The sequence below is a fragment of the Pantherophis guttatus genome, chromosome 3 (assembly GCF_059756535.1).
Source record: "Pantherophis guttatus breed Tessera chromosome 3, ASM5975653v1, whole genome shotgun sequence".
NCBI lineage: Eukaryota > Metazoa > Chordata > Lepidosauria > Squamata > Colubridae > Pantherophis > Pantherophis guttatus.
In genome coordinates, this window is record NC_142065.1 from 148,475,931 (window position 1) to 148,497,628 (window position 21,698).

The 21,698-nt window shown below is 37.4% G+C and overlaps 1 protein-coding gene across 5 annotated transcripts in view; it reads left to right on the forward strand.

Moving 5' to 3' along the window:
* Window positions 1-21,698, forward strand: part of PHACTR1 (phosphatase and actin regulator 1) — a 258,904-nt gene that overhangs the window by 198,805 nt on the left and 38,401 nt on the right. For 3 of the 5 annotated variants that reach the window (XM_060682103.2, XM_060682106.2, XM_060682102.2), the window contains 3 exons: window positions 11,863-11,943; window positions 18,334-18,501; window positions 20,840-21,046. In XM_060682103.2, coding sequence (XP_060538086.1) covers window positions 11,863-11,943; window positions 18,334-18,501; window positions 20,840-21,046 — 456 coding nt within the window. The remainder of the gene's footprint in view (window positions 1-11,862; window positions 11,944-18,333; window positions 18,502-20,839; window positions 21,047-21,698) is intronic. The other 2 variants (XM_060682105.2, XM_060682104.2) reach the window with 1 other exon arrangement.

Consider the following 21,698-nt stretch of genomic DNA (forward strand, 5'->3'; position numbering starts at 1 on the left):
ACATTTTAGAATAAGCTCTCTTCCCTCCCCCAAGATCAGGTTGACCTCTAACTTAAGATATCTTCCTGAAACTGTTAGAATATGCCTGTTCTGACAAGTCTTTGGAGATTAATACCTACATATTCCATGCCATCTGTTTGGCATTTTGTTCTCTTAATGCTATCCTTGATTCTAATGAGTAATAGGATGTGTCTTTATGGTTTTGCAGTTTTACAGTTTAAATTTATGGAAAAGTTAGATGTATGTGGCAGTCTGCAATATTGGAAAATAGATTAAAATAGGTGTGGAGGACACTTGGCCAGCCTGGTGACTACAATCCTGGAGGTAACAATTTATAGACAACAAAATCCATATTGCTACTACAAAATGCACTAACCAAGGATGATTTAAAAAGTCAAGATGACAACTCACTAGTGCAATCAAACTTCTACCTGGTTTTGTATGTGTCACAACACTCATAAAAAGCAGTAAGAACTTCAATTGCAAGTCACAGCTGCCCTCTTGACATTTTTAACCATACCCTGTGGACATCCCTGATGATATAAGTTGTAGGTGCATCGTCCTCCTGAAACAATTTTTGAATAAACTCAGAATTCAGAATACGGTGTCAGAATTCCAAATATACTTACCAGCCTAAGATTTGCCTATCCACACATTAAAATAACTAAATCAAACTCCCTGTGTTCTGTTTAATCAAAAAGCAATTATTTAATAGAAGTAAAAGTCTACAAGATTTCAGAAAGCTAATCTTCATAGGGGGCAGTTATGTCAGTTTTGTGTTGTTTTTTTATACACTGAATTATTCACCAAGTTTTACTCAAGTGGAAACTTCCTAGAGGCAACTTAAAATGGTACTGACGTTCAGAGAAAGATCAAGGGCATGTGCTCAAACTTTTTAAATTCCCTAGGTATTTTAAAGCAATTATTTTTGGAGGTTGAGCATTATTCCATAAATCTTACAGTAATCTGCTATTAATTTTATGAATACATTAGATAAACAAGATTTTCACAAAAATTGTTGCCATTGAATGCATACTTAGAAATAAGAATTACTGACTTCATCTGCATGTAGTCCCTAGACCCAGGGAAATTAGTCTCATGTTAATAACAATGAATTATCTATTCTTGACCCTAAAGTAATTTATGACTAGGAGAAACAGCGACTAATGCAATAGCCATGGTGGCGCAGTGGTTAGAGGAATGCAGTATTGCAGGCTAATTCTGCCGACCGCCAGTAGTTCAATCCTAACCGGCTCAAGGTTGATTCAGCCTTCCATCCTTCCAAGGTCGGTAAAATGAGAACCCAGGATCATTTTTGCCTATTTTACAAGGCATGCTTTTGTATGTAAATAAATCTTAAAACAAAGAATAAAACTTTTTAAAAATGGAGCACTGTATATTGCTATACTGACTGCAAGTCTGTCCCCCTCAACTACATATATACTGTGCAGGCAGGGCATAGAATATCAATTATCTTAATTTGAATTTTTAAAAAATGAATGTTTATGATTCTAAGGCAGAACTCACTTCGCTTTAAAGAATTATGAACATTCTAGCTTCAACTAATGAATTCGTTATGTTCAAGTTTTAGCCATATTTAAACCTAATACAAATATTAGAAAAAGGTCAGGGGACTTCAGAAGACTTTCAGGCTGGATATTAAATTAAACAAAAAATAGTCAGGCAAGTCTGGGATGAAAAATTAATGGTGTTCCATTATTTCCAGTTCTCAACTAAATACAATAATACATGCATAAAATATTTATTTACTAATTAGTACTAAGTAACAATTACTTAACTGACATAAATCTATACAAGTATCATAAAATTAAAATAAAATCAACTTAACTTGAACTGACTCATCCAGACAACTTCAGTTCAGACAATTGTCCTATCTGTTATTTTGGGATGATGTCTAGACAGAAATTTTGGTTGGTTGCGTCCAGTGGTGGGATTCTAATAATTGAACAACCGGTTCTCTGCTCTTATAATTTCTTCCAACAACCAGTTCACCAAACTGCTCAGAAAATTAACAACCAGTTCTGCTGAAGTGGTGCAAACTGGCTGAGTCCCACCACTGCTTGCGTCTGAAGCACATTAAAGGAATCCATTAAATCAAGATTCTAATTCATAGCAAACTGTTAGGAACATGGTGGTTCCAATCGGGTCCTCATTTTACCTACTGGGCAGCAGGTTCTGACCAGTTCTGGAGAATCGGTAGCGGAAATTTTGAGTAGTTTGGAGAATCGGTAAATGCCACTTCTGGCTGGCCCCGCCCCCATCTATTCTCTGCCTCCCGAGTCCCAGCTGATCGGGAGGAAATGGGGATTTTGCAGTAACCTTCCCCTGGAGTGGGGAGGGAATGGAGATTTTACAGTATCCTTCCCCTGCCACCCCCACTAAGCCATGCCCACAGAACCAGTAGTAAAAAAATTTGAATCCCACCACTGATTGGGTCCTTTATATATTTTCATATTTGAAGTAGGTGAGAGGAATCATGTTACAAGTTTGTATTAGGCTTCCTCATAGAAATTATGATTGGTTTTCATTCATTTATCTTTCCTGAACAGCAATCTGTACTTCATGTTGGTATAGTTAATGAATAATTACATACCTGCAGTGTTTCATGTATGTCATAATTTGTAATTGAAGTTCAGCATTTACTTCTACAATATTCTTAAATCTCATTTACTGGGGAGGGTTTGACATGGAGTAGAAGCAAATTCCATTGTGAACTGCTCACATAAAATATAAATATAATATTTTGATCTTGTGCATTGTTATTTGAAATCAAATCAGATTGTCTTTATTCAGATATTCCAAGTAAGCATGTATAGGATTAATGCCGGACATTTTTTTTGACTTGATGGAGGAAGTACTTTAATGTTTGGCACTTCGGTTTCAAATAGCTTCTCCATTCAATAAAGGGAAAGTTATTATATTAATAATATAATAGTTAACAGTATATAGTTGCCTTTTTGTTGAAGGAAGCAAAATCAAAAGAGGTTCTCCATTCTAATAATTATTTCATTTCCAGTTTTGTTTGAAAGAAACTGTGATATATGTTCTTCCTGCACCCCAAGATAAGATTTGCCTTTTCAAGACCTGCATGATACCACTGGCTCGAAATTTAACTTGTGTCAATAAGGATACCAGATTCTTTTCAAATATGCCACCACCAAACGAGGTCTCCCTATCCTCTACTTGTGCCATTCATAGACAAGTTCAAAAGTCTGCAGTTTCACCGGTCTTCTTTATTCCCTTTTTTGGAGATGAGGGTAATGCTTTAAATAGTTAAAAAAAAAAGTTGGCCACACCCATCCAGTCACATGACCACCACCAAGCCACGCACCAAGCCACGCACCAAGCCACGCCCACAGAACCAGTAGCAAAAAAATTCGCATTTCACCACTGATAGATAGATAGATAGATAGATAGATAGATAGATAGATAGATAGACAGACAGACAGACAGACAGACAGACAGACAGACAGACTCACACATACACACACACACACACGTGTGTATAAATGGACAATAGAATATAGGAAATAATATATTAAATTAAGATAAAACCATAATATTGGCCCTCTGTATACTTCTCTACAGATCACCATAATATGGAGCCATAGAATCGCAATGGGATAGATGTTATAAATTGATATCTAAGGAAGCTAGCCATCTAACTGCTTCTAGTGTGGCTGCGATGTGATCATCCCAGATGCCTTGAAATTTCCTTAGGAGACATTCTTATGTCTTTTATATGTGTTAGTTTGTTCCAGTGCAATCACATAGCTGACTCCTGGCCATTCCCCACATGGCCTGTCCTGATTCTATTCATATGGCTCCATATTTTGGGAGGCAACTGCATTCCTAGAAGTGGTTGTGTTGGATCTGTGTGATCTGTTTTGTTGTAGTTATTAAAAGTTACCCATTTTAATTGCCATTTTTCATCTATGTCACAAGACTGTGGTATGTTATTCCAAATTGGTTTCCTAGATTTAAGCTTGGTGAGAGGCGAGAGATAGAGAGTCTAATATTTTATGTATTGGAAGATCTCTAGGAGTCATTTAGGCTTATCAGGTACCTGCAGTGTAATTTTACATATGCCTACTTAAAAGTAAATCCCACTTTACTTTCAGGTTATGACACTGACTTCTAAACTGCAGCATCTGTGCTGATGTAAAGGACCCAAATTGTGGCTTGAAGCTGTTCTGTATTATTTGGACCATTGGTAGGATCACCAGATCTGGGATGCATAGGCTGGCCACTGGAGGATCACTTGATAGTGGAAAATCAGCAGAAAACCTCTGCTGCTGTCTATTGAGTATCTGAATTTTCCAGGTGGCTTGATACCCTTTGTTGTGATTAATCCAGGGGACATGATTGGGATAGCTATTTTTAGAACATCCTAATATGGCTTGCTTTGCAGTTAAGGACTACTGACTAAATACATAATGTTCTTGCTATTCAACCAAGTAAAATATGATGTTTCTCACCTTGCTCCACACCTGTTTGAAACTGAGATTAGGTTTCTGTTTTTTTAAATGCAACCTGTCCTTTCGATGTTCTCCTTCTTCCTTAATAGAAATATCTATTAATGGAAGTGTGAAAATACCTGAAATGGGTTTTGTAAGCAATTCATCACATTGTCATTATTTTTTGTAAGCAAGTTTTATTGGAAATTTTCTTTCATCATACCATATTTTTTGGAGTATAAGACACACCTTTATCCCCCAAAAAAGAGGGTGAACATCTGGGTGCGTTTTATACTCTGAATGTAGCCCCACCCAGCTTCTCAAACAGAAGTTTCAGAGGCTGAAAAAAGCATCAGAAATGAAGCTTCAGAAAAGAGGCCCCCAAACAGAGCTTCAGGGAGAAAAAACCAAACAGAGCTTCAGAAAAAAAGCCCCAAACAGAGCTTCAGAGGCTTTTTTTCTGAAGCTCTGTTTCGGAGGCTTTCAGAGGCAGGAAAAAAAAGCAAGGCACAGAGCTCACAACCAAGGAACCTGTTGCTAAAATTCATCTCTGGGAACAGCTCATTGGGGGTATTCCGGGAGGCCAATCCACCTGCTAATCAGCTTTTTTCTTATTTTCCTCCCCAAAAACTTTCGTCTTATACTCCGAAAAATACGGTACATGTTTTATGAACAGAGTGTTGACCGTGTCACATCTTATACATTTTATATATTGGAATATAAATATATATAGATAGATAGATCTTTATAATCTATTCCAATCTTCCCATTTTTTCCATATTCATCTCTTTTATATAATTCTTTATCTCAAATTAATCATTTTTCACCATATCTTGTTATTTCAGCTTCTGCCATATTGTTCTTTTTTTTTCTCTGTATGGCTGGAACATTCGGTTAGATACACACATAATTTTGCTGATGGAAATTGCAAATGAAAGAAACCTACATTGACACTGAAGGATGACTTTGAAATCTGGATGCATGAGGAAGCCTATTCACTATGTTTGAAGCTTAGTTGACACAAATAAGTGGGCAATCTGAAGATCTCTCTTTCCAGAGACATTTTGCTGGCCCAGATCCTGCATGCAGCTATAAATTTCAGCAGTAATGTCATCCCCATTTTTCAGGGACATCTTTGGTTCTCTATATCTCACCAGAAATCTTGATTGACAAAAAATAAGTTAACTACAATGAAACTGTCTATGAAATGGATCGATGCAGCATTATTTTATGCTCAATGGAGGTCAGCGAAAGGGAGGACTATCCAAACAATTGAATAGCTTTCTCATCACAGAGTGTGTCAGGCCCAAAACCAAGAAGGCCATGTGTCAATTCTTCCATACTTATTGTTTCACACCTATAGACAAAATCTTCCCAAACTGAGCACTGCATCAACAAAGAATTAGGAAGGAGCTGCCTTCATCCTCTTTTTTCCAGACATAAGATCATGGATCATGGTCCATGATCATGGATGAGTTGCCTCCTATTCCTCTGGAATGCACCTCCTCCTTCCTGGGAATCCATATTCTTATTACATTCCATGACAAAACCTAGTATTAATTTTTTTGATTTTTTTTATCATACACCTCATTCTGGAAAAAAATGATTGTGATGTTGCCACATCTTGTGTCTCTCTTTACAAGCTAATAATAAGAAGGTGGAAATGAAAAATTCCTTGACTCCCTGTAGAAAAATATGTTACATGTTCCTATAATTATGTGTTAAGGGCAGAGAAAGGAAAACTAGAGGTACATTGTCATTTTCAGCTACAATTCCAAATCTGTTATCATGTCTTCTTCCAACCACAAAGACATAGTTCCGGTGGCTGTAATAGAGATGGTAATCTCCAGCCCTCAGTAGAAAATGTCATCCATCTGGCTTCCTGTGATGATGGCACTGCTACAAATTGAGGGAGAGCTCAAAGACATGCTTGTGGTTTCTCACAAAGAAATTAAACAAAAGGAAAAAGCACTTGCATTATAGATGGCCTACCCACTCCCCTTTATTTTGGTTGACCTTTAAGCCTGCCTAGGTTTGGTTAAAATGGCTTTCTTTTGTGCCTTATGGATAAACATCTTTTGTTTTATCAAGAAATAATATAATTCAATATCCCTTTTCAGTTTGCCTATGCATAATTCATTCTGGAATTTCTATCCAATCTAAACCATTCTCTTTTCAAGAAAATACTTTCTTCTTAAACAGATTTTCAGTTTATGAAAGATCTATATGTACCTGATTTGAAGTTTCTCAGTGCATTTCCCTCTGTTAGCTAAGGCTTCTAGCATTGTTCAGATGCCACTGATTTGTATTTCCTTGGGTTTCATTGAACCCAGAGTTCATTGAACCATTGTTCTGAACCTTGCGACAAAAAATGTATTTATCTCATTTTTCTTTGACAATTACATTAATCTATAGGTTCCCATATATTCAATGGCTATAATAATTAAAACATAATATAACATCATAACATAAAATATAGAAGAGACTGGGTAGGGGGAAAATAACCAAGCACATATCAATCAAGGCCTTATATTTAAATGCAAAGATAGTTGCTAAAAACTGCCAACTGGCATTGAGACTTACTATATAGTTGATTTGTAAGACTATCTGAAAATAATACCTGAATAAGTACATTAGAGAAAAAACACTTTATTAAGTTAATTCTTAAGGTGGGAAAATATTTTCTCCATGATTAGTCTCCTTTTATTTGATATTAAACATCAAGACATTCTTTAAATCAAAAGTAAATACAAAGTAGTTTTTAGTCTGTAAATCCCCTTCTACTGAAAATAAGAATTAAAAAAAAGTTCCTTGCTAACAGCAGGAGCTTTTTTGGTAGGAGTAAGAATTTACATGAGAAAACTAGATGTTGGTTAAAGTACTGGACTACAAACTGGGATATTGGAGTTCTCATCGCACCTAGGCCAGAGAGTGGACCAGTCACTCTCTATCAGCCCTACGAAGGAGGCAATGGCAAACCACTTCAGAAAACCACTTCATGCCAAGGAAACTGCAAGGACTGGTCCATGCAGTCATCAAGAATCAACACTGGCTTGAAGAGGAGGAGGAGGAGGAGGAGGAGGAGGAGGAGGAGGAGGAGGAGGAGGAGGGGAGGAGGAGGAGGAGGAGGTGGAGGAGAGATTTCAGTGGGGGAGGGAACTTTATGGTAGCTTGGGTTCCTCTGCAGAAAGACCAGTCCTTATTAGAAGGAAATCTGAAGTTGCTCAAATAACACATAAAGTCAGGTTTGTTTATGTTTTCAAGATAGCCTTCTGCCACAAATTAATGTACCAGCCCTCTTACCAAATGGTAAATGTAGAAAACTCTTACCAAGCAATGAAGTTTCCCACCTTTGCTAAAATGCAGATCATTTTTTCATTAACACAGATTCAACAAACTTGCCAAACAAACTTGTAGCTGGCCAGTCAGTGAATAAGTTGTTCTGCATATTGGCTCATTGCTCTAAAACATTTTGATGTTGATAGGGAAAATATTACATCATAGAATTGAAACTGCTCATATTTTCTGATGTGTGCACATGGATTCTTAAAAGTGTTGATGTAGTGATTAAGCTATTTTTTGGTAAGGAAACATAGCTTTCTCAGCCACTATATCTGGGCTTCTGATCAGATACAACCACTGGCTTTGCATCTAATTAGATCTATACTGCAGGTGAAGGATTAGTGCCTACTAATGGATATATACTCTTCCCAGAAACTGTGGCAGCTTAACTGAGGTATATTCTAGAAGGAAGAATATACCTCACTTATCACTCATTTTTCTTGAAATCCATATATGCCAGAGACAATAACAGTGGCTTTCTCTGAGGTCACAATATAATTATGGACATTTGTGTAGAAAAGTATTGGCACGGATGTTTCGCTTAGAAGCTCTGTTTGGGTAAATATTTAGCAGAATCAAATGAAGGAAGCAAAATCATATGAAGATCAGCAGAATCAGTCTGGAGAGCTATGTTGATATGAAGTATTAAAAAATGGTCAAGGAAATGAAACATGGTGGGATTGGTTAGACTTTAGGGAGGACAATGAGACAATAACATTGTAAAAGATTTTAAGAGAGCTAAAAGGAGTTATTCATGGCACTATGTAACTTGCAACTATGATAGTAACAACTATCCCGCACTCAATTTAGATGACATGTATGGTGCTGGTTTTCTTGATGAAAGAACGAGAAATCAAAATAGCTATTGATGCCTGACAGAATCACAGAAGCTGTGCACCTGTTTCTCAGTGGGACTCAATACTTCAGTGATAGATTCAGCAGGCCTGGCATCTTAAGAAACATCTTTGAACAGCATGTGTAATTATCTCTTGCAATGAACAGGAAATAAAGAGATTTGCAAATTTCCTGAAAGGTCACAGATTTATTTTTTTTAAAAAAAATCCTTTGATGTGAACTGGCAGCAATAGGTATATACTACAATAACAACTAAACTGCGACCTTATTTGACATTTAATGCCTGAGGGAAAAATGACAGTTATTGTATAGACTTTTTCCTATGAAATAAAAATTATGCAAAACATAACTACATAATCACGAAGATGGCAATTTGAAAAATCCTTTTTTAAAATTCAGTTCCCTCAAGGAAGGAAACTTCTAGTAAGGCCAGAAAAGCATTTGAAAAGTGCTCAAGTCTGCATAGGTGCTCTTTTTCACTGTTAAAAAAATACCATTCTTGTTCTAGCTCGTGCCTGATAAATAGTTTTCCATATAATGACAAATCCCACTTTTAAATATATAATTCAAAATCACATTCCCATCTTCAAGTCATATTAATGATTTGGTCCCCAAACAATATTAACAAATATATGGATTTGAAAGCCAAACAAAACAATGCCATATCATGTATGTAAGTGCCTTGTCTATTAGTAATTAACTCCTCTATTTACATGGAAGTTTCAAACTATGATTGTCCCAAAATGTAAGTTTACCATGTGAATAATGATCAACCTTTGATTTCTGTCCAAGACTTCTTAGATATACCTTGATGGTTTTAATACTAGAATCATAGTAGAATTGTTGCTGTAATGAAAAAGAAACCAAATCTCTGCCAAGATATGAGAGGGGCTAGATAATATAACTGTGTTGCTTTTTGCATGATTGCTACTTATTTCAGATTCTTTAAATTCTTACGTTTACAATTAAAATGTTATTTCATTCAGGATTAAAGATAGACATCCAGCATTTTCAAAGTTGTCATTCTGAAGGTCTTTAATGTCTTGGAAATAGTTAATTAGTCAATGGCTTGATTAGAAAGTGAGGTTTGAATCATGTCATCTCTTGGTACTCATGAGGACTCTCCTGAGGACTGCTCATGTGGAGCAACGGTCCAGAACACGTGTGTGTATGGGGGGGGATGTTCATCCTCTCTTTATCCTGAGAGATTCCATGGAACCAATCTGCTCATCGGTTCCTTGCTGTTTGCCGCAGTCATCGATTCCACTTTTGCAGAGTTTTCTTCAAACGTTCACCATAACTCCTCTGGGTATCCAGACGTCATAGAACATATTTCATACATTCTATATTAAATTGAATAACCTGGGGTAATGGTATGTGAGCAAGACCTTGAGAGACAAGTCAAAGAAATGCTGCCTATGGAATGGTCAGATAATAGAAGGCATAGCCTGCAACTGAATAATAGAGAGAGAGATGCTGAGAAGGAACACACATCACTCTAGCTTTTCAGGCTGTAAAGGAGAGATTTCTACTTTCAGACTTGCAGAAGTCCATTAATGTAGTTTTACAATAAAAAAGACCAGAAGGGAAAAATTGGTCATTTTCCCTTTTGGTCTATTTGGGAAGAATGACATCTAATAGGTGTTATTACACAATATTAATACATTTTGACATAAAATATTCATAATGATCAATAATATGTAAAATATCATTAGCATATAATAACTCCAAAATTTTATTGTTAGAGTGTCCTTATTAAAACAGAGCAGAAATTCCAAGGTCAGGTTCACTATATGTGTTAATCAAGAGCTTCCTTGAGAAATAGAATGGGAATAGAATAGAATGATGATTGGAAGAGAAATCAAGGTATTATGAAAAAATGCTGGTTGAAGGATTAAAATACTACATTTTAATCCAGTTAATTAAAACAACAACAATCCCAAAGCCTATTATTTCCTCAATAGATAGACACAAGCAGTTTCCTATTTATGTTCAGAAGAACCATATTATTTTTTTAAATCAATAATTCTTCTTAATGATTTCCTTTCTGCCAATTTTCTCAGTACTGGAAATTTAAGAATTAAAAAATAGAAATGAATTATGATTAATTGGTTTATTAAAATAGAAACATTATTTGTGCTGAATTATTCGTCTTTTCTTGGTAGTAAAAATAAGATCACTGTGTTATTGTTACTGCCGTTTCAGTTGACAACCTAATAATTTACCAGGTCTTTTTCCTAACTAAGCTGAGCAACTTTTGTCTCAATTGAATCGATTACTAAAAAATTCAACTCCAATATTTTTTGACTGAAAGCATCGAGTATTCGTTTTAGCTCCAAAAAGTTTTAATTCACAGATAAATATGTGTAAAGACAGTGGTTCTAAAAAAAAACCATAATCCATGAGAGAGAGCCTTTAAAGTTGTTAGTTTTCTCTCTGTGTTTTTTTTTTTTTTCCATTTTGAATTGGGAATAAATCAGGGGTGAAATCCAAAATTTTTCCCTACCGGTTCTGTGGACGTGGCTTGGTGGGCATGGCAGGGGAAGGATATTGCAAAATCTTCATTTCCACCCCACTCTGCAGCCAGCCAGAGGTGGTATTTGCCTGTTCTCAAAATTACTCAAAATTTCTGCTACCGGTTCTCCAGAACCTGTTAGAACCTGCTGGATTTCACCCGTGGAATAAATTCATCATCAGCTCAATCTTTCAGCTGTTCTTCAACAGTCTGAAGAAGCTGCTGTCCCTCTGAAGGGCAGGAAGTGATTCCTGTTTTCAAACCCTGTCTTCCTGATTTCAAACCTATAATTAATCTAATGAAAGACACTACAACTCTGTAATTTAGGCAAAGAAAAACAAAAGAAGTTTTCTGCTTACTAATTAAGCAATCAAGCAATTAAAAGATTAGATGATCTCCTTGGAAATTCATAAATTCAGCTCATCACCATACCAAACAGAAATCTTAACATTAAAGTCAGATGTAAAATCAATTAATGGGAGGACAATAAGGGCAGATACCTTTTCATAAAGTTGAAAATATTGGCAAAAATAGAAGATGTAAAAGCATTTCCATAATTTGGGTTTATTCAAGTCTTCAGGATTATATAAATATTTCAAGGGATGAAAACAGTTTTTCCTAATATTTTTTGAGTTTATTATTTCAACTTGTATTTTTTTTTCCTTTTGTTAGCACTTGAAAGAAAAATATCAATGAGGCAAAGCAGAGAGGAACTTATTAAGAGAGGAGTTCTGAAGGAAATATTTGATAAAGGTAAGAAACACTGTCAACTCACAGTGGGAATTGAATGGGAGGGCGTGGATAATATTATCTGTTTTTGCAAGAATTTCTTGTAGCAAGTCCAGGACTTGGATCTGGATTTTTATAATAGCTGGACTCCAAACTATTGATATAATAAACAATAAATTCAAATGCACTCAGGAGCAGCTTTTATATTAAAATATGGTTTGATTGGTATTGGAATATTTTCTATATTTATATATATATATATCCATATATCCATATATCCATATTTTTACAGCATTAAAAGAGAGAGAGAAACTCTGTTCACATTTTTACAAGAAAGGGCAGTCATAGAGACCATAAAATCCTATTCAAGTTTCAGAGTTATATTCAATGTTACAAAATATTCAGATTAAATATTCCGTTGTGAAAAGATGGATGCCAGATGCTCATAAATTGGATAGCTTCTTCTTCTTCTTCTTCTTCTTCTTCTCCTTCTCCTTCTCCTTCTCCTTCTCCTTCTCCTTCTCCTTCTCCTTCTCCTTCTCCTTCTCCTTCTCCTTCTCCTTCTTCTTCTTCTTCTTCTTCTTCTTCTTCTTCTTCTCCTTCTCCTTCTCCTTCTCCTTCTCCTTCTTCTCCTTCTTCTTCTTCTTCTTCTTCTTCTTTTTAAACAAGTTTTATTAAAAATTTTCCTTTTACATACATATTTTATGAACAGAGTACTGACCGGGTCAAATCTTAGACAACTTATAACATATATACATACATACATACATACATACATACATACATACATACATACATATATATATATATATATATATATATATATATATTATAATCCATTCCAATCTTCTTTTTTGGTTTTTCCAAATACAATTTACATATTTCAATTTCTGCCATAATATTAATTTTTCCCTACTTTTTTTATTTTCTCTTAATCTCTTCTTAATACAGTGTATAAACAATATTATCATCCGCCCTTCATATCCTAATTCATAACATTGCTTCAATTAATTATCTTATTTCTCCATTTATATAAACAACATACTTCATGTTATTCAATTTTTATATTGAAACCCTTTAACTTAAACAATATCACTTCCATCCTTAATTCCTGATTTATTTATTTATTTATTTATTTATTTATTGGTTTGATTTATATGCCGCCATTCTCTGGAGACTCAGGCGGCTTACAATGCGTTAAGCAATAGCCTTCATACTTTTGTATATACCTGCCTAGTAAGGCTTTCGGCCCCCCCTAAACAGTGTTCTTTTTTATACAAAGTCAGCTTATTGCCCCCACAATCTGGGTTCTCATTTTACCTACCTCGAAAGGATGGAAGGCTGAGTCAACCTTGAGCCTGGTGAGATTCGAACTTGCAGTAATTGCAGGCAGCTGGTGTTACTTAACAGCACTTTAATCTGCTGCGCCACCAAGGCTCTTATTTCTTATTATATTATATATTATATATTATATTATATTTCTTATTATAACATTAATTATTTATCTTACTTCATCACTTACAATACTTCATTTAAAATCCCCATCACAATTTCAATTCTTCATAAATGGATCAAATTATCACTTCATATTTCATCTAAATTGGATTGCTTCTTGAGGTACCCAATAACTGAGGTTATTAAGAAGTCACCTGAAAAATCTGTCCCTATAACATTTAATGCACATCAAATCTTAGGACATTCTTCATAAAATGAATTACCAGTTTTTAGCACAAACTACTGTATCTCCAGTCTTTTGAAAACAGATCAAGAGTGCTTGGCTATCAAACCATTGGAATGGTGCCCAAGCCATGAAACAAAGAAAAAAGTCCGTTGTGACACCAAGGGAAATATAGGTGAGCATAATGAGCTAGCATTCCCCTCCAGTTCTGCTTAGAAATAAGACTCAAATCTTCCTTCTCATCAGCTGTGTCCCAGTTCAACAAATTTGTTGGTGGAATTTAAGTATTTGCTAAAAAAAAAAAAAAAAAAAACCTAAAATGGTTACTAATTGGAAGCCTACTTTATTGTCTGAAAATAACATTTGTGACGTAAGCAAAAAAACATCTGGGTTGTATCTACCACCGCTTTTTGTGGTGCTAAATTATAAAGACTCTTTTAACTGTATGAGTCTTTGAGTCCAATTTCTGAAGCCCAAAAATACATCAGTAAGTAAAAGCAAATTAACAGATCATTTCATGAAAAATGAATAATAAATTTAGGAATAGAATACCGTACTAAAAAGGGGCAACTTTTTTCTAAGCCCATTAAAGAAAAACACAACACTTTAGAGTAATTTGTTCTGTATAGTTGCAAGATTGCTGTTTGGTTATAAAAAGATTAAAGTTATTGAGGTTTTTTTTCATCTCTTGTATACTTTCCAACCATCTAACTCAACAGATGACAGCAAGCAGCTTGATCTTAAATCCTTCTGTTCAGTGAAATATTAATGAAGAGACTACGCAGTACTCAAATTTAACATTTATATATGCAGTTCAAATGTCTTTCATTTGACTTAGCAATATTCAGTGCATTTGACTTAGCAGTTCTCAAGTGATGCATTTTATATTGTTATTTTTATATATCGTTTAGAAATGGAAGACAGTAATACGATTATGATTGGCTTTACCAATTTGCTTTTATGTAATTGTTTACCAGACAGCACAATCAGGTGCATGTTCGGTTGAATATAAGTTTCATTGATTCCAGTCAGGCCTGGGGGGAAGTGTGAAGATAAACTTAAGGATGTTTATCTAAAACTTAAGTCCCTCTAAGTCAGGGGTGAAATCCAGCAGGTTCTGATAGGTTCTGGAGAACCAGTAGCAGAAATTTTGAATAGTTCAGAGAACCGGCAAATGCCACCTCTGGCTGGCCCCAAAGTGGGGTGGGAATGGAGATTTTGCCGTATCCTTCCCCTGGAGTGGGGTGGGAATGGAGACTTTGCAGTATCCTTCCCCTGCCACACCCACCAAGCCACGCCCACCAAGTCACACTACACCCATCAAGCCATGCCCACAGAACTGGTAGTAAAAAAATTTGGATTTCACCACTGCTCTAAATTCAATCTGCTTAGGAGCATTTCCATCCAGCACCATTTCCAAACTCTCTCTCTTAAACAAAAAAAAAACCCTTTGAAGTTGGGTATATTGTAGTCTCCTTCTTTCCTTCTGAAAAAAAAGGCTGAGAAAAGGCAGTCCTCCCTTGAAGCAACGTTCAATCATTGCCCGTAATGGCAAGTCCTTGGATAGCAAACACATAAACACATAAACACACACACAGACAAACAAAAAGAAAGAAATTTCTTAGCTAATTCAAAAGAAAAGAGATTCATATCGGTCATAAAAATCATCCCAAAATTTCTTTTGGGAAACCAAAGAACTTTTGGGAAATCAAATTGCTGCTGTTTATATACCGTGTTTCCCCGAAAATAGGACATGTCCCGAAAATAAGACCCTGTCTTATATTTTTTTGAACCCCAAAATAAGGGCTTGGCCTTATTATCGGGGGGGGGGGTGTCTTATTATTTTGGGGGTGCAGGAAATAGCGAGTGTGGCCACCTCATGGCTTCTGCTATGTTGCGCCACTGGTCAGCTGTTTGCTGGGGAACCAAAGGTGGGAATCTCCCTAGCATTCTTGGCACTTGCCCGCCTCCCATTCATCCATCCATCCCCCTCACCTGCAAACTCCCGCCTGGTCCCATCTCTCTGCCAGGTGACCCCCAGCAGCCCCAGACACCCAAAGCCCGTGGCTGTCTGGCTCCCTTTTCCACAGTGCCCAGCTCTTTATTGAGGGGGTTGGGGGAGAAGCGAGATGCATGGAGCGAGACAGAGCTCGCTCTTCTTGCCATCTCTTCTCCCCCTCTCACCAGGCATGGCAGGGTTTCCTGTCCCTGCCCAAATTGGATGCAATTTTGAGGTAGCAAGTAGGGATGGGTGGGGGTGGGGCTGGGGAGACGTGAAATGTGTCTTACCTGCCTTGTAGCTCCGTCGCCTGTCTTGCCATTGTCTGCAGGCAAACACGTTATAGGGTAAAAGAAACCTTGCGAGTTCAATCAAACTTCTCGAACTCGCAAGAAGTTTGGTTTTACCCTACAATGTGTTTACCTGCAGACAACAGCAAGACACGCAATGGAGCTACAAGGCAGGTAAGACACGCGTCTCATGTCTCCCCGGCCCCACCCCTCCCCACCAAATTGCATCCAATTTGGACAGGGGCAGGAAGCCCTGCCATGCCCGGTGAGAAGGGGAGAAGAGACTGCAAGAGGAGTCGCGTCACGCTCAATGCATCTCGCTTCTCCCCTGCCCTACCTGCCATCCCCCTCAACAAAGAGACGACGGGAAAGGGCAGAAGCCAGGCTGCTGTTACGATACCATTTGGGGTGCATGGAGCCATCTTACCTTCCTTGCAGCTCCATCGTGTGTCTCGCCGTTGTCTGCAGACAAACAGTAGGGTAAAAAAAATCTCATGAGTTCAATGAAACTTGTCGAACTTGCAAGAAGTTTGGTTTTACCCTATGTGTTTGCCTGCAGACAATAGCAAGACACACGACAGAGCTGCAAGGCAGCTAAGACGTACGTCTCCCGTCTCCCCAGCCCCTGGCAAGGGGGGGAGAAGAGACGGCAAGAGGAGTGAGCCCCATCTCACTCCACGTGTTTTGCTTCTCCCCCACCCCACATGCAACCCCCCTCGATAAAGAGCCAGGTGCTGTGGAAAAGGGAGCCAGGCGGATGCAGGCTTTGGGCATCTGGGGCTGCCGGGGGTCACCCGGCAGAGAGGTGGGAGCGGGGCAGGAGTTTGCAGGTGAGGGGGATGGATGGACAGATGGGAAACGGGCAAATGCCAAGAATGCTGGGGAGATTCCCACCTTTGGTTCCCCAGCGAACAGCTGACCAGCGGCGCAACACAGCAGAAGCCATGAGGTGGCCACACTCGCTGTTTCCTGCACCCCCAAAATAATAAGACCCTCCGCCCCGATAATAAGACCAAGCCCTTATTTTGGGGTTCAAAAAAATATAAGACAGGGTCTTATTTTTGGGGAAACACGGTATATGGCTTATTATATATACAAGGGTCACGGTAAATCAGTGGCTAAGATGCTGAGCTTGTCGATCGAAAGGTCAGCAGTTCAGTGGTTCGAATCCCTAGTGCCGAGTAACGGAGTGAGCTCCCATTACTTGTCCCAGCTTCTGCCAACCTAGCAGTTCGAAAGCACATAAAAAATGCAAGTAGAAAAATAGGGACCACTTTTGGTGGGAAGGTAACAGCATTCCATGTGCCTTTGGCGTTTAGTCATGCTGGCCACATGACCACAGAGGTGTCTTCAGACAATGCTGACTCTTCAGCTTTGAAATGGAGATGAGCACCGCCCCCTAGAGTCGGGAATGACTAGCACATATGTGCGAGGGGAACCTTTACCTTTACCTTTATATATCTGGATTTATAAATAATGAAGACTGGGCAATTTCTAGTTTGTATTTTCATTGGTCCAAACAGGCGTAGACTAGTTTTAGACAATTCCCTGATTAGTTGCACATTGTTTCTTGTAATTGATTAATTATAATTAATTAATTAATTAATTATAATATGTTATTTAAATCCATTATAATTAATTATAATTAATTAAGCAGTGTTCTCTATTTGTGTTTAGTAATATTGATATCAGTTCCAAGATTTTCCTCAAGACTTCATGAATGTTAATTTATGAGCAAATAGAGGCTTTCAATAGAAATGAAATGAAATAGGGGTGTCTCAAGCATTCTGTTCTGATGCACCAATCAAGAACCTGTGCAGGAGATGTGCCAAAACTTGCAAATCAGAAAATACTATATTCCAGTCTGTAGATTATTGTACGGAAGAGTTCAAGTGGGACTAGTATTGCATTCAAAACCTGAAACAAGATGGAGGGTGAAGGTTAAGAGTGCAGGGAAATTAGCCCTAGGTGCCCTGCTCTAAGAAGCTCAATGTCAAATATACACTGAACAATCCTGTTCCAGTGTCTTTCCTTCATTACATTATAATGTCCCAACAACCAGTTACCATTTTTATAAATATATCCAAAGCAGAGATATATATGTATTAAACAAGGTATACTTGGATAACTAGGTTTATTCCAGGGGTGAAATGCTCCCGGATCGGCCCGGATTGGCCGGTCCGGTAGCGATCTTGGCCGGTGGTTCGATGATCTGGTAGCGATGGCAGAGCAAAGCTCCACCCACCCGCCTGGGTGTCATTCTGCGTATGCGCAGAAGGTTTTGCGCATGCACAGAAGATCTGTGTGCGGCCCGTGCGCTTCCGAACCAGTAAGGAAGGTAAGTAGATTTCACCCCTAGTTTATTCTATTCTGTATTAAGAGTTTTTTTCATTGATTTTTCAATTGCAGTTATGATCTTTATCCCATACTATTGTGCTTTCTTTTAGATGGAGAGCTTTCTATACAGAATGAAGAGGGATCATTGGAGAATGGACAGGCGTTGAGTTCCAGCCAAGTATCACTGCAAGCCCTATCTGAACTGGAGCCATGTTCAATATCTGGGGATTCCTGTAGTTATGAAGTACTTCAGAATCCAGAGGTCATGGATGGAACAGGTAGCTTTTCAATTCCATCATGAGTCACATAATTTAGAAAGAATCTTTTGAGTCAACCTTGACTCCTGGTGATTGCATGGACAAGCAGTTTTATCAGCAACGGTTTCCAGAATTGGATTGCCATTGTCTTTTTCCCTAGGGTTGAGAGAATATGACTGGTCCAGAAATCACCCCTCTGGCTTTGTGCCTAAGGCAAGACTAGAACTTCCTGTTTCTAGCCCAGTACCATTAACCATTACACCAAACTGGCTCTCCAGAATAAATAATGTAGTTATTTCCTTAATACTTTAGTAGTAATATATCCAGACTGATAACAATTCTAGATTATATCTTATCTATATGAATGTTAACAGTCAGCCTCTAATTCAGTTAATAAATATGAAGAACTAACATTCAAAAGGTTTGCCAATGTCAGTGGGTGAGTTAGTACAGTAGGTGACATTATTCTTTAGTGAACTAACTTGCCAAAACAATATTACTTTTGTTTTAATGGTGGCATATGTTTATTTCAACTAAATTTGAAATGATTGTTTACGATCGGAATGATAAGAAGAAAAGAACTCTACTGACCCGCAGATAAAAAAAAGGTTTTTAGATTAAGTAAAAAAAGATGGCTAAACTTTTTATTTTTATTTTGGGGCCACAGTTCAGGAAGCTGAGCTCCAAATCCTTCTGAATTGGATCAGGTTGGGGAAAACTAAAAGAGTACATTCATTTATTTTTTCCAATGTCTAATTTGTAGAATCTAATGCGGTTAATTGTAGTGTTGACCACTCCATTAGAAAGCTGTGAAAGGAATTAAGTATATACAAAGAAAGCAGTGACACTGGTGTTTCTTAGTATGATGGCTGAACAATATGGAGATATTTGCAAGAAGCAGGGCATAGAAGAGCAGGAAAGGATTTTTATTTTTACATTTTCCATACTTTCCATAGACAACAGAAATATATGGAATGTAAATCCAACCCAGTAGCTTGTATACTAGTACTTTAATGTTGCCTTTCCATTGATCTAATTTCAATATAGAAAACTCATTTTATGATGGAAGAATTCCTGCAAAAAAAAATATTGGCATATTCATGAACAAGCTCAAAGTTTACTTTATGTCGTCAGTGAGATATTCTCATCATCTCTCTCTCTCTGTCTCTCTCTGTCTGTCTCTCTCTCTTTCAATATATGGAGGTGACAAAGTACCATGTAGTGAAAAGGGAATGTGATGTCTTTATGAAACAAAGGGCAAATTAGATTGTTTTCAAATTCAGTGGGGTTTATTCTTCTCAAAAGTAATGTTTATAATAACTTGACAAGACATGCTGGTCCTTGGCAACAGTTGTACAGCTTAAGTTGTTCAGCTAAGCCAAAAAGCAAGGAGTTTTTCAGTGTATTAATACTATCCTGAGTTAGAAAAGAGAACTGAAAGTTCCCACCATCAATATCCAAGCAGAATTGCTCTTGGATTTTTAAGATAAAATTATGTATCTGAAAATTATTTAGCAGGACAGAATAATGATGATAACTTTTAAAAGACTTGGAAAGTTGGTGATACAGACAGACAGACAGACAGACAGACAGACAGACAGACAGACAGATAGATAGATATGGTAATAAGTAGAGATGAGATAGAGATAGAAGATGGATGGATGGATGATGGATGGATGGATGGATGGATGAATAGATAGACAGACAGACAGACAGACAGACAGACAGACGCACTGAAGAACAATTATAACAAGAATCCCTTTTTGAAACTTCTGCATTTCTTCTTGTCTTTCTGTGAGATATGCAGTCATGAGAGAAATATTCTAGGACATTCTAGAATATTCTAGCCTTTGAGGACAAGTGATATACCTAACAATATATCTCAAAATCTTTTGCAACATACAGGATATTTTGCAAGTCTGATCGGTGGGAAAGACCTCAGTATAAAAAAACTTGTTAAATACTTCTGTAAAGAGTTGTTTACATCCTAAATAACCCATGGACTTTAGAAAAAGGAATATCGAAGGCACTGTTAGGATTCTAAAAGCAATACCGATGTGGTACTACCAGTTGTGGTATGTAGTCAGTTGACTTCAGTAGAAGCAAGCTGAGCAAAAAAAAAAGCCAGAGAATTTGTCCCTAGATTGTTGCTAGTGAGGGACGTACTAGTGATAGGTCTGTAGTGAAAGCACCAGAATTTCTCTCTCTCTCTCTTTTTCTGCCTCCTTCTTTTCTTTGTACGTCTGAGTAAAATATGGCTAATTACATTTTTAAATCTGCATTGCTCTGCTGCCTTTGTCTTTCTGCTGCTGCTTTGCTTGTAACCTTGTTGCGTCTGTGCTGTGGTTGTGTCCTCCAGTGTCTGAAGAGAGTCCCACGTCCAGTGAATCTGGAATCCACCTCCCTCAAGAACCTACATCTAAACCAGTCTTGCTACTCCCCCCTAAAAAATCTGCTGCTTTCTCTGGAGATCATGAAGACACCCCAGTGAAGCAGCTTTCCCTCCTCAAACAACCCCCTGCCCTGCCTCCTAAGCCCATTACCAAGATTGCCAACCATTTAGCTGGTAAGTAAATGTTCCTGTTTGGTTTGTGCTGCCCTCCCCTGAAAAAATGCACTTTTCCTCACGTCTCTAGACAAAACGTTATTTTCTTCATGACACAGTCATGTAGGCCTCTCTGCTGTTTTTGCATCTTTCGTTAGAATACCTGGGTTACCAATCTGCAAATACATGAGAACACGTGGCTATTAGACCATAGAAAAAAAACATTTTCTAGCATTAAATTGTTAGCTGGAGTCTGTTTCAATCAAATGTCGGTTTAATGTCTCTATGTTTCCTCCAGTTTCTTCCAGGTTTGTCTTAAGGAACTGGAGTTCCCATTATAGCTCATGGGAAATAAATAATGAGAGCTTAAATCTCACTCATACATGTTTTTTTTTCTTTGCTATATACCAGTAGTTGTTTCAAGAGCTGATTGCTCTTTTTTTAAATACACTAATATTAATAATACTATCTTTTAGATTTCATTCCTTTCTATTTATGCGTCAATGGGGGAACTCACTGTTGTTTGCCTTTATTTGTTATCTCTTTTATGTCTTCCACTGTTCCTCTACTCTGTTTTCATCCTGTTATAGAAGTTTATTTGATACTTGTCCTTCTTCACATAAACTGTGTTTTCTTTGCTTTCTAATTACGTGGTTGGTTGGCCACACTTGTC